Source organism: Anneissia japonica, unplaced genomic scaffold (assembly GCF_011630105.1).
Source record: "Anneissia japonica isolate Jap-2015-1 unplaced genomic scaffold, ASM1163010v1 scaffold3678_len381626_cov175, whole genome shotgun sequence".
Taxonomy (NCBI): Eukaryota; Metazoa; Echinodermata; class Crinoidea; order Comatulida; family Comatulidae; genus Anneissia; species Anneissia japonica.
Window position 1 is genome coordinate 253,271 of NW_022753973.1, and position 14,569 is coordinate 267,839.

A 14,569-nucleotide genomic window follows, 5' to 3' on the forward strand; every position below is an offset into this window, starting at 1 on the left:
AATCATATTTACAACTCATCTGCTTTCAGAATATGGAATAAAAATCTGGGGCCATAACTGATTAAAATTAGGTCTGATTTTAGCTGATTTTCACTGTATGTCGGCATAAACGCGCGCAAAGATTCCTATGTTTGATGCACGCGTACGGCATTGCTATTGGCCATAAGATGACTAAAAAGAATGGAAATTTGTGAAAACAATGTCAGGAACCAAAAATATGTAAAAAAAAAAACATAATTTATAGCTTCCGGATGTGCTGCGCGCGTAAAAATGCACGAATGTTGAAAATTTCAAAAAAAATTAAAATGCTCAAAATGGCCTGAAACGTGCTCTAATTTAGTCAAAAAGTGATTTTGCGCATTTTGAAATTTTAACGCACACATGCGCGCGTGTTACGATGCGCACACAAAATATTTTGGTATGTGATATTCAACCTTGACCTGATATTTAAGCCCACTAAATATGATTGAGATATGGCAATTGGTTAGGATGATATGATCGATAATGTAAAAACGCAAAATTGCGCGTAGATGACGTCACGCATGACTGAGCACATTGAAAACCTTATTGTGACTATTCCAGACCAAGCTAAATGTTATCTGAAGTGGGCTTGTGTTTTGCTGTGTTAACAAAAATAGCCTGAAAGAAGAAAAAGAACCTGACAATAACAAGAGGTGATCCGCTGGGGAAGCATATCACCAATTACAACCTGCAAGAAAATTACTTCAAATTCAATATTAAGTATGAACCCTAATAAACTAAAACAAACAGAACGTTTAATAGGAATATTCTAGACCTATTTTAAAACACTCAAGTAAAAAAATTAGATGTACTGTAGGCCTACAGCCAGGAAGCCGCCGAGGCCTTCTCCTACTATTCGGAGCCTAGCATAGTTATGAAATCATTGCACGATTTTTACTTGTCTTCATTGACCAAAAAGACAATCAGCAGACGGCGCCGTGTCATCTATCGCTCACGGAGAGTGGAGTTGGATTCGTCGTACGATGCAGTGAGTGCCCGGCTTAACCTCTCGTATAATAATTTTCCTATAGTGTACTATGCGGAGCTACTAATTACTTAGTAGGCCTATGTTCTACTAATAGAATAGTTAGTTGGAGTAACATAGTAAATAAAAAGTTATGTTAACTAAAAATAAATATGTGTTCACTAGGCCTATTTGTAAAAACCTGTCACTACTGTAGGCACTTAGTAAAGTTTACTATTACAAGTATAATAACTTTCAGGTGAGTATTCAGGATAGGAGGACAATTAATTTAATTAAGCAAAATAGTTAAAATTGCTATTCAAATGTCTCAGCAAAATACTACGTTCTGCATAAGTCAGTCAAACAACTCATGTGCTTTCAGAATATGTAATAAATTAGGAATCACCATGCATATGATGCTAGAGTGCTAAAACTGAGTAAAGATAGGCATGATTTTTGCATGTTTTCACTGTATATTGACAAAAACGCACACACGGATTCGTATATTTGATACGCGCCTACAGCATTGTTATTGCCCATAAAATGATTGAAAAATAATGGGAATTTGTAAATACAGTCTCAGGAACCCAAAATATATAACAAAACGTTATTTCTAGCTCAGTACGTGCTGTGCGCGTAAAATTGAACGCACTGTGTAAATTATGGAAAATTTTGGAATGCTGAAAATGACCTGAAACGTACTTTAAATTATAAAAAGTGATATTGAGAATTGTCACACTCATACGCTCACGGACGGTAATGGCACACGAAATTGAACCTTGTCAAGTGTCAATTAAAAACGCCTGTTGGTTGGTAATGCCACACAAGTTTTCCCTTCATATGAACTTTATATCTATCAGTCTGATATCATCGAAATATAGTCTGCTGCCCTCTGTCGTGCATATTCACAGATTTGGAGAAAGAGAGATGAAGGGTCCAAAAAGTAATTCATTTTTTCCATGATGACATCATCATAGCTGAGAATTGTCTCAGCTATAACATACTCAAATGTGGGAGTCGGTTGATGAAGGATAAGAGAGATTCGGTCAAATCCGTATAAAACTTATTATGTCATATATACAAATTAAATTTTTAATTCAGATGGCAATATGATGATGTCACAATGTCTATAAAATCACATCTGCAACTAGTGTCTTCAGAATATGTAAAACAAATTGGGGGTCACGGTTCATCCTAAGGAGCTATAACTGATTAAAAATAGACATGATTTGGAGCATTTCAAAAAATTTGACATACGCGTATGCGCACGATATGACGTTCGAACTGAAAATTAAGATACATGACATTCACCCTTGACCTGAAGTGATTTAGAAATGCCAAATCGTTATGGGAATTGTCAAAGCTTTAAAGAAAAAAAGATGAGGGAGATAAAAAAACTTTCATTTTCACCATGATGATGTCAAAATACAGTCTGCTGCCATCTGCAGTGGTATTTCTTTTACATCTTTTAAGAAAGAGAGATAAACGGCTCCAAAAATTCATTCTTTTTGACCATGATGATGTCATCAAAATGGAAAAAAAGGGACACTTCCGAAAGATAATTGTCTCCACTATAACATACTCACTGGTGGAAGAGGATCGATCAAGAATAAGCAAGATACGTTCAAATGAGTAGAAAAATAATGACGTCATAAATAAAAATTCAGTTTTTTAAAATTCAGATGGCAATATAATGACGTCACAATGTCTGATCAGCCGTAATGATCTATAAAATCATCTACAACTCATGTGCTTTCAGAATATGTAATAAAAATTGGGGGTCACCTTTCCTCCTAAGGAGCTATAACTGATTAAAAATGGGCATAACTTTAAGCATATAAAATTGTTGACGCACGCGTACACACACGTTAAGGGATTGATCAAGGATATGCGAGATATTCTCAAATGCGTATTTTCAAAATAGATAAAATTCAGTTTCTTTGAATTCAGATGGCAATATGATGATGTCACAATGTCCGATCAGCAATCATATTTACAACTCGTGCTTTCAAAATACAGTATATAAAAATTGGGGGGGTCACCTTTCATCCTAGCTATAACTTTAAAAATAGGCCTGATTTTAGCATAATTTCACTGTATATCGGCTCAAATGCGCGCAAAGTTCTTTATGTTTGATGCGTGCGTACGGCATTGTTATTGGCCATAAGATGACTGAAAAGATCAGAACGTAAATTCTAGCTTCCGTACGTGCTGCGCAAGTAAAAATGCATGTTAGTAGTGGAAAATGTAAAAAAATTTAGAACTTCAATTTTTGAATTTTTACGCACATGTGCGCACGCGTTATGAAGGGCACCCGTAAAATTAAGGTACGTTACTTTCAACATTAACCTGAAGTTAATGCTCACTTAATACGATTTTGAAATGGCAATTCGTTAGGCTGATATGACCTATAATGTAAAAACACAAAATTCCGCGTTGATGGCGTCACGCATGACTGAGCGCGTTGAAAAGCTTACTGTGACTATTCCATGCAAAGCCAAATGTTCGTTGAAGTGGACATGTGCGTAGCTCGCGGCAATTTTGAGATAACTTGCGAACAGAAAAGGGGAGAAAGAAAGAGGAATAAAAATAAGATGATGATCCTGACAATAACAAGAGGTGATCCACCCTAGATGCGGATCACCAATAAATGAAAATATAAATATAGTTTTGATAGAATCTATAAATACATAAATTAACTATAAAAAAAAATTGACAAAAAAAAACTACCGGTATCTAGTATTACATCAACACCGTAACAAAACGCATAGGCCTTTATTATAAATAATTCAGAAATTGATAAATATAAATGTACTGGGATTCGACTTTTCACTTCTGGGAACTACAAGAAGAAAAAGAACATTGTTTTTCAAAGTCAAACACTACATACTAAATAACACACTAAAATTATATTCAAATTAATTGTAGTTACAATTTCTCTGAAACAATAACAATCATAAAACTACTTCGCGACCGAAATGCATGAAAATTATGGCGTCTTGGCAATCATGAATTTCTTGTTTTAATGCATGCTCTATCAAAGATAATAATGTCTTCTAACCGGTAAGTTTGGTGTTTATAATACATTATAATATGATTACTATCTAAATAGGCAATCCAGTTTGCATAATGTTCTATATAGAAAATAATATCTTTCATCAAACTTGGGTACAGGTTAGCATACAGGTTGTGCACGGGTTAGCAAGATGGGTATGGTTACGCCAAAATTCTGTGTACGGGTCTTCCAAAATTTGGGTATGTGTTGACATGTTTCCTATGCCTGGTATAGTACTAGTAGTACCAGCATTTTGGCTTAGACCTAGATAGCTAATATTTTATCAGATTCAATCGACCTAAACGATAATGCTAATGAACGAATGAGTCGCATGTCTTCTGGTGACATGGGTTTCCTGCTCTTGCTTCACTTGGAAGTGATGCCAAATAAATAAGTATAAGATAAAATGGAATAAAATCTATTAAATATTAATTATTATGGTAAGCCTAGATAGCATTTTCTATGATTGCTTGTTGCGTGTCATAAAATGAATCATGAAGCTTTAGGCAAGCCTATTCAAATTCAGACAGTTTACACTAGCTACACTTTGTTTTTTTTATAATAACCAGTTAAAAGTTTTGCCCAGGTTCTTATATTTTCGCCAAATTCAGACTCAAAATTTTCTTAATTTTTTACACTTTTCAAAGGTAAATAAATATTATTGTACAGCAGAATATTACCGTACTCGTTTACCTTGAATACTCGAAAGGGTCCCTCAGTTGGGACTTGATATAGAGGAATAACACACGGGCAACTGACGTGAAACTGAAAAATAAACTACTTTTGCTATTTTGTTCTTATAAAATTACGTTCATTTTAATTTTTAATTTCATAGTAATTCTTGTTTTCTGCATTTTGGCTGGCAGCATATTTTTAACACTAATTAACAGGCAATAAATATGTATTTAACCTGTTCCACTTTGTATGATAAAATCTGATGGTTGTCTTCTCTCCAATACACAACCATCTCTACATCAATAAAACATGGATTTGTTTGTGAATAATTATCTTCTTTTTTTCAGACTTGAAATTTTAGAGGAGAGCCTGGTTATTGCTGTGAATCAAGAATATGTAGAAGACAAAACAACCTCACTTAATTTAAAGGAACATTTTGAAATTGCAATTATACCACCATTAAGTGGTGGTTAAATATGGATAGCTCTGCCTCTGGTACGTTTAGCAATTACAGAATATAGAATTATTACTTTTATGTTGAACCAAAAAACGTACAATAGATTACCTGTAACGTTTCATTGGCAGACTGCCAACCTCTTCAGACTGAAGCATGTGCTATAGTGGTCTGGTTTGGTCCAGGTTGCACTGGATTGCGTCACGAACCGCCCTTGATGTTTTAACGGTGGTAGGTCTCTGGGCTTCCCCTCCTGCTTGTACAACCCATCGTATACGTGCGGCAAGTCGTATCCTCCGATGTCTCTGTTTATGTTGTGGTCCCTTTTTCTGATGCAAATTGCCTCTTTTATTTTTCTTGTACTGTATCTATGTTGGATTCAATGACTGTGGCATTCCAATTCGGAACATGATTGTTCTCTACTGCATGATCAGTGATGGCAGATTTGTGATGATCTTGAAGCCCGTGTTTTTACCCCCTGATTGTGTGTTAATACGTCTTTCTTGTGTTCACCAATCCTCACATTGAGCGATCTCCCAGTCTCTCCTACATAGACCTTTTCACAATTGAGACAGTTTACCTAATAACCGACCCCGCACATATCGTCATTCTTGATCTTGTCCTTTGGGTGAACTAGGTTGTTTTTCAATTATTATTATCATGCAGTAGAGGACAAAATCATGTTCCGAATTGGAATGCCACAGTCATTGCAAAAGAATCCAACATAGATAGAAGAAAAATAAAAGAGGCAGTTTGCATCAGAAAAAGGGACCACAACAATAAACAGAGACATCGGAGGATATGACTTGCCGCACATATACGATGGGTTGCTGGAAAAAGTACAAGCATGAGGGGCCCCCGGAGACCTACCACCATTGAAACATCAAGGGCAGTTGGTGGTGCAATCTAGTGCAACCTGGGCCAAACCAGACCACTATAGCACATGCTTCAGTCTGAAGAAGTTGGCAAAGGTTACAGGTAATCTATTGTACATTTTTTGGTTCAACATAAAAGTAATAATTCTAATAAATTGAACTTGGAACCAGATGAATTTATTCAACCCTAAGCACAGAATAGTTTGCTACATACAAGAGCTGCTCCTCACCCCTCCCCTCTTCAGCCCCAGGCTCTTGAAGGTTAAGACTCAAAGAGCCACATGGCCCAGGATGGGGTATCGCATAGAATAAGAATTTGGCTTTCATGAAATTATTCATAACAATTTAGCCAATAAACAATCTTGATTGCCAATGTGAAAGGCTTTGTTGAAATGATTATTTAAATACAGTAGTTTTGCATTTCAGGTATGGCATGCAAAGGGTGCCAAAATGTAATCAAGATTATACCTGATGTTTTAAAATTTGAAGATGCCTATAATATAGTTGGATCTCCATCTTGTGGTGCTATTTCTCTTTTTGCTGGTGAGTTGATTTCATAAGTTGAACATTATTAATATGTGTTATGTATTTATAACCTGTGTTCATCAATGATATTTTGTTCTCCATAGGTACGACGAGAGATCATTTTGAGGGTAAGAAGGTTGCCAGGCTTGAATATGAAGCATACGTTCCTATGGCTGAAAAGGAAATAGAAAATATATGTACAGACATTCGATCAAAATGGCAGGTTGAACACATAGCCGTGTTTCACCGACTGGGGTGAGATATTAAGAATTTATCCAGAAGATCCATTGGAAAAAATGTTATATACAGTAGATGCACATTTGTAATATACTATAAATTAAGGCGAGACTTTTTTTATTCCTTGTTTCACGATCATCGGGGGAGGGCGGAATAAAAGTAAAAGTTTGTTTTCTTATTTAGCAAATAGTTTTGCCAAAAACATCCAGATGGAGGAGATATAAAAATAAAACTTTATTGGTGAATGTAAAATAGAATGGTTAAATGCTTCAAATTTATAATAATTAGAAAGAAATATACATATCTTATTTTTGGATATTTCAAGGCAGTGGAGGGCGTAATAAAAATAAAGAAAAACTTTTATTTTTTTTTTCTGAAATTTCCACTTTCTTGTGGTGGCGGGTGTGCTAATTGGCCAATTATAAAATTTTATTTTTATTTGAAATCATCAATATTTGCAGTCAGCGGGTTCGCTAAACAAGGAATAAAAAAAGTCTCGCCTAAAGGGAAATGTATAATAAATTTTACAACCAAAACTTTAGTCAACTATGTATAGTGTAGATTAGAATAATAAAAAGTTTTAATTTCATCTTCATTAGAATTTTTATCAATTATTATATATTCTAAATTTTACAACTAAAATAAAAAGTTTAACATTTCAACACCAATATCTAATACCTGTTACCTGTTGGTGTCCTCTGCTCGAAGTAGATCGGCTGTCATGAATTTCCATTCTTTTCTATGTTGCGCCATCCTCACACACTTCTCGTAACTCATTCCCGTCTATTCTTTTATGTTGTTAGTCCATGTAAGTCGCGGCCTACCTCTGCCTCTTTTCCCATCAATTTTCCCTTCCAGTATCTCCTCCTGCAATGCTTCCTTCCTTATAAGATGACCAAAGTATTCTAACTTTCTTTTCTTTATTGAGTGTACTAGTGCTCTACTGAGACAACACTTCTGTATTTCTGATTCTATCTTTCCAATAGATTTTCATTATGCACCTATATATCCACATTTCAAAAGCCTGTACTCTGATCATATTTGTGTTTAGCGTCCATGTTTCTGCAGCATATACAGTAATTACCAATATCTAATACTTGCTTCTTTTTCCTTCAAATGGTTGGGTTAGGAGGTGTAAAGTGTAATGGTATAGGCATTAATAATACCTGATTACTTATGGATGCAAGGTGTTAAAAACCAAAAATATAAAGAAATATATAAACTTAGAAAAAAGTGATTTACATTTTTTGCAGCTTAGTTAAGATTGGTGAAGCAAGTGTGATCATTGCCATCTCATCAAATCATCGTAAAGAATCACTAGAAGCTGTACAGTACTGCATCGACAAGCTCAAAGAGATGGTGCCAATTTGGAAAAAGGTAAACACCCCTTTGCAGATATCTAAAGACACTAGCAAAAATGTCCCTACACAGCGTGCATTTAATATATTAAGTCCTACCCTGCTGTCACACACACATTATCATAATGCTTTGTCGTGGTGGTGTCATATTACACCCAAATATGAGCATTGTCACATAAAATGTGATAGTGTGGACAGAGATTTATATGTAAACTCTGCAAGCAGCCAGGCTGTTATCCATAAACTCTAGCTTATGTGGTCATCCATGCCTTAGTGATTGTGAATAACATTTCCTAATAATTATTATAAGTCAATCGTGACGTCATCACTGCAACTCCCAATGTTATTAGCCTATCCCCCACAGTCCAATAATTTCTCAATAGTGGACGCTTGGCTTGATTTTTTTTTAGGTTCGTGTGCAAAAAAATATACTCATTTTTTCACCGCGATGAAAATTGAATTTTAATTGAAAATTACTTTTGTAAAACAAACTTAATGAGGACCCGAAGAAAGTTACTTCAAATTCAATATTAAGTATGAACAAATAAAGAATTCATTGAATCAATGAACCCTCATAATCAAAACAAACAGAACATTTAATAGGAATATTCTAGACCTATTTTAAAGACTCCAGGAACAGATTTGGTTGGATGTAGGCCTACGTCCAGGCAGAAAGCCGCCAAGGCCTCCTCCTACCAGGCCTTAGCTGTAGCCTAGCATAGTTATGATTTTTACCTGCATGCACCGACCAAAAAAGTCAGTGACTGCATTCTCTCTTGAATGCTAAAATGTTTATTTCTGTGACGAATGTCTGTTAAAATAGCATTACAAACAAGTTCTTTCTAACACAATTACAATATGAATTTTGGGAAAACGCCGAACGTTTTACAATTGTGTAAAAAATGATGATCCAATTCAGCTTTAATGAAGCGTAGGGATATCTTCTCATACTTCCTAAGCAAACAAATTGGCAGGTCTTCCGAACTAAAATCCTTAATGATGGAACAAAACAGACGCAAATTGATGAAAATTACAACACATTTTAAGAAAAGAACTAAGGATTTAATTGTAGTAAACATGTTTCGGGTGTTCTCTCTCACCCATCATCAGTACAAACTGAAAGGCGAAATAAACGGAAAGAAAAACCTTGTCATTCTTAACTAAGAGTATTTATACAAAGAATGAATGAATATTAATTAGTGAAAACAAATTGTTACCAATTAAGGTAACGTGACGATCGTTCTAGATAATCATATGCAAGGTGTATAGAACACCTTGCATACATTAGTACAAGAGACAGCCCTAATTTGACGCGTGCGATTTACTACGCGCGCGTATGCGTGCGTTAAAATTTCAAAATGCTTAATATCACTTTTTGACTAAATTAGCTGTCTCTTATACACATCTAGATGTGTATAAGAGACAGACATTTTCGTGCTCACGGGCGTCAAGACGTGCGTGTACGCATGCGTAAGTCTTTTAAAATGCTTTAAATTATTCATTTTTTTAAAAGTAATTACAGCATATGTTAGCATATTATGAAACTTTTCAATCAGCACCGCGCACGCTTCCTGAGGGTCAAAGTACGGCGGATCACCGAATTCGTCCTCAGTGACGAGTTCAAATCTAGTTTACTTAGGTTTTCTTTAGACATTTTTAGCTCTTCGTTGTGACATATTATGGTATTAACAGCAAGTTCAATAGTTTCTTTGAGAGGAATATTTGTAAACAAGCTCTCAACATCAAAGGAAACCATAAATTTATTTTTCATATTTAAATTCCGTACTTCTTTAACAAAACTAAAGGTGTCTTTAGTGCTAAATTCAGTGGGAATACATGGTTTGATGAGCTCACTAAAATATTTAGCAATTACAATAGTTATTCATCGTATCCGTACTGTTATGTACCGCTGATGTGTAGTTAACGCGTACGTACTCAGGAGCACAGATCAGCATAAGTACAGCTAAATGTAAATACGCATACAGTATACTGATCTTATCACTATAGCAACCGATGACTGCTACACTAGTTGGTTATCAAAAACTAAAATTAAAAGAATGGTGATTGGGCTTATTCGACTGGTTCATTTCGTACAAATTTTCATTGAGTATTATTTTCATTCACTGGTTCGTTAAATAGACTTTGTTGACAACGAAAATTAACGTCCACCAGAGTGCGTTAATCAGCGTTAAGTTATCCACGTGACCAAAGAAAACATGGCTGATTGGTGAATTTATAAACAACATTTGTGTTAATATAACTTAGATTAAATTTCATAAAATAAAAATTATAATATTTACCCACATAATTGTAGGCTAACAGAATTCAAACACTGGATGAAAATAAAAACACATACTACCACAATTCGAAGCAATATTGATTACGCAACGTGTATCGCGGTAACTATACAGCCATTTTTTTTTTTGAGTATTTACAAGTTTTGTATTCGACTGGTCGTCTTCGTTGAGTAGGATTTTGCCGCTGCGCAGCTGGGCGTGGTTTAACAAAGAACGACCAGTCGAATATGTCCATTGACTTGTGCATCATACACTAAAGGAAAATTATTATACTTAAGTTATATTTAATGCATTCAAAAATTTTGAGTGTATCTCGCTTATCCTTAATCGATCGTCTTCCAACTTTGAGTATGTTATAGCTGAGACAATTCTCTTTCATATGCTTGACTTTTTTTTACATTTTGATGATGTCATCATGGTAAAAAAAATTGTTTTTTCTGAACCCCCACATCTTTTTTTCCTCAAAACGTTGATGAGCCCATATCATCTTAACCATTCGTCATTTCTGAATCATATTAAGTGAGCATAATCTTCAGGTCAAGGTTAAATGTCAAGTACCTTAATTTTCCATTCGCGTGATTTAACGTGCGCGTACGCGTGCGTCAACATTTATATATGCATAAAATCATGCCTATTTTCAATCAGTTATAGCTCCTTAGGATGAAAGGTGACCCCCAATTTTTATTACATATTCTGAAAGCACATGAGTTGTGGATACGATTTTATAGATCATATTGGCTGATCGGACATTGTGACATCATCATATTGTCATTTGAATTAAGAAAAAACTGAATTTTTATTTATGACGTTATTACTTTTTATACTCGTTTAAACGTATCTCGCTTATTGATTGATTGTCTCCCACCTGTGAGTATGTTATAGCTAAATCAATTCTCTTTCGGACGTGTACCTTTATTTTTCATTTTGATCACGTCAGCATGGTCAAAAAGAATGAATTTTTAGAGCATTCTTATCCCTCATTCTTAAAAGATGTAAAAATACAACAGAGAGAGGGCGGCAGACTGTATTTCGACGCTATCAGACTTCAGTATACAGTATAGGTTATATGAAGGGAAAATTCGTGTGGCATTAATAACTATCAAAAACATGACAATACTTTATTTTGTGTGCCATTACTGTACACGCACACAACGTGACTGATTATTATTATTATTATTGGTGATCTGTATCTAGTGCGGATCACCTCTTGCTAGAGATCCTTTTTTTTTTTTATTCTACATTCTGGCAAATTACTGTTCGCACGATATCTCAAATTTGTAGAGAGCTACAACAAACATTTGGCTTGGCCTGAAATAGTGACAATAAGCTTTGCAAGGTTACCAGTCACGTGTTACGTCATCTACGCGCATTTTTGTGTTTTTTACGCAGTTGATTAAATCAGCCTAACAAATTGACATTTCGAAATCGTATTACGTGAGCATTAACTCGAGTGAAGGTTGAATGTAATGTACACTCATTTTGCGCGTGGGCTTCATAACGCGCGCGTCAAAATTTTAAAATGGTCGAAATCAATTTTTGACTAAATTAGAGCACGTTTTAAGCCTTTCAACATTTTTTTGAGCATTTCAACATTTTTGAAATTTTCGGCATCTCGTGCGCATTTTTACGCGCGCGACACATACAGAAGTTAGAAATATTGTTTTTTAAAATGTTTTAGGTTCCTGACACTGTATTCACAAATTTCTAATCTTTTTTGGACATTTTGGGTCAATAGCAATGCCGTACGCGCATAGAACATAAGAGCATGTGCACGTTTTTTTCGACATAGAGCAAAAATAGGCCAAAAACATGCCTATTTTCAATCAATTATAGCTCCTTAGAAAGAAAGATGACCCCCAATTTTTATTATATATTTTGAAAGCACATGAGTTGTAGATATGATTTTATAGATCATAATGGCTGATCCGACATTGTGACGTCATCATATTGCCATTTGAAATTTAGAAAAATGATTTTTTAACTATGACGTCATTTGTTAAAATATGCATTTAAGCGTATCTTGCTTATCCTTGATCGATTTTCTCCAAACAAACGAGTGTGTTATAACCCAGACAATTCTCTTTTGTAAATGTCAAGTCTGTTTACATTTTGATGACGTCATCATATTTTACATAATTTTTTTTATCTGACCCCTCATCTTTCTTTCCTCTAATCATTGAAACCGCCTGTATCATCATAAATATTTGACATTTCTAAATCATATTCAATTGGCATAAAAGTTCAGGTCAAGGATAAATTTAATGCATGGACATTTTTCGTGCGCGCATCATTGCGTGCGCGTACGCGTGCATTAAAATTTTTCAACAGTTACAGCTCTTTAGGATGAAAGGTGACCCCCAATTTTTATTACATATTCTGAAAGCACATGAGTTGTAAATATGATTTTATAGGTCATAATGGCTGATCGGACATTATGACGTCATCATATTGCCATCTGAATTCAACAAACTGAATATTATCGATGACCTCATTTTAGCAAATGCGCATTTGAGCGTATCTCGCTTATTGATCGATTGTCTTCCAACTTTGAGTATGTTGTAGCTGAGGCAATTCTCTTTCATATATTTGGCATTTTTTTACATTTTGATGACGTCATCATGGTCAAAATATAGGGTTTTGCTTACCCCGCTCTTCTTTCTTTCGTCCAGCCTTTGATGACCCCATAATCACCTTAATCAGTCGTGATTTCTGAAACATATTTAGTGGGTATAAACTTCAGGTCATGGTTAAATGTTATGTACATTATATTTTTGTGCGCGCGTAATAACGTGAGCATTCGCGTGCGTCAAAAATTAATATATGCTTTATATCATGTGTTTTTCAAAATCAGTTATAGCTCCTTAGGATGAAAGGTGACCCCTAACTTTTATTACATATTCTGAAAGCACATGAGCTGTAGATATGATTTTATATATCATAATAGCTGATCGGACATTGTGACGTCATCATATTGCCATCTGAATTCAAAAAAACTGATTTTTTATATATGATAAATATTATGAATGATAATTATTCCTTCACCAACAGGCGTTTGTCAATGAAAGTTGATACATATATATCTCATATCAGGAGACAACAGTGACATTAAGATGCGCACGTGCGTCATGACATGCGCGTACGCATGAGTAAATATTTTTAAATGCTTAAAATTCCTTTTTTAACAAACTAAATTAGCATATTTTGCCATTTTTAGCATTTAAATATTGTTCAATCCGCACCGCACACACTTCCTCGTGGGTCAAAGTGCGGCGGATCACCTAACTCGTCCTCAGTGACAAGTTCAAATCTAGTGGTTAATTTTATCTCGGTCTTCTTACTTTTAGTTAAGTTTAACGTTTTATATCTAAATTGTGTTGCCACCTGTCTCATTATTATATACTACAGGATTCATTGTCCGAAATATCAATTTTAATCCCTCTCCCTCCATAATTCCATAAATTAAATTACAGTAATTAGCAATTTTTCATTGACTTTGTACTACTTTTGACTTTTCTCTGTCTTTCATTTTTAAGTCTAAATTTATTTTATATGATGCTTTCCTTTGATATACTGGGTTATGATTTTTATTGTCTCGTTTGAATTTTTATCAATTGTGTTAATTATTTTTCTGGTTTTGTTTAGCATTAAGTTAAACATATTATTGGTGATACGCTTCCGTGAGCGTATCACCTTTGTTTTCATTCGGATTTTTCTTCTTTTTGGTGATCCGCTAACGTTAGCGGATCACCTCTTGTTATTGTCAGAATCTTTCTTTCTTTATTTTTTTTTCATTTTTTCTTCTTTCTTTCTCCCAAATTTTGTGACCACGATATCTCAATATTGCTTCAACCGATCAACATGATATGTTCAACAATCATTAGTCTTGGGGTGGAAACGGTACAATAAGCTTTTCAGCGTGATCAGTCACGCGTAACTTCACGTAGCAAATTTTTTGATTGATCATTCAGGGGTTTATTTAAGAGCCGGCGGCCGGCGCATTCGATCGGCTACTACGATGTTTTCGCCGGCTACTTCAATCAATGCTGTACAAAAATTAATACAAAAACTACCAATTACATATAGCACAACAGGACTGTAAAGAACCTTA

At 34.8% G+C, this 14,569-nt stretch overlaps 1 protein-coding gene across 1 annotated transcript in view; it reads left to right on the top strand.

The window, feature by feature from the left end:
* The first annotated feature begins 5,066 nt into the window (after nt 1–5,066).
* LOC117122982 (molybdopterin synthase catalytic subunit-like) overlaps nt 5,067–14,569 on the top strand; it is a 31,631-nt gene continuing 22,128 nt past the window's right edge. The window contains exons 1-4 of the mRNA XM_033268766.1: nt 5,067–5,210; nt 6,471–6,587; nt 6,674–6,824; nt 8,060–8,183. Of these exons, the coding sequence (XP_033124657.1) occupies nt 5,192–5,210; nt 6,471–6,587; nt 6,674–6,824; nt 8,060–8,183 (411 nt within the window). The 5' untranslated portion in view covers nt 5,067–5,191. The remainder of the gene's footprint in view (nt 5,211–6,470; nt 6,588–6,673; nt 6,825–8,059; nt 8,184–14,569) is intronic.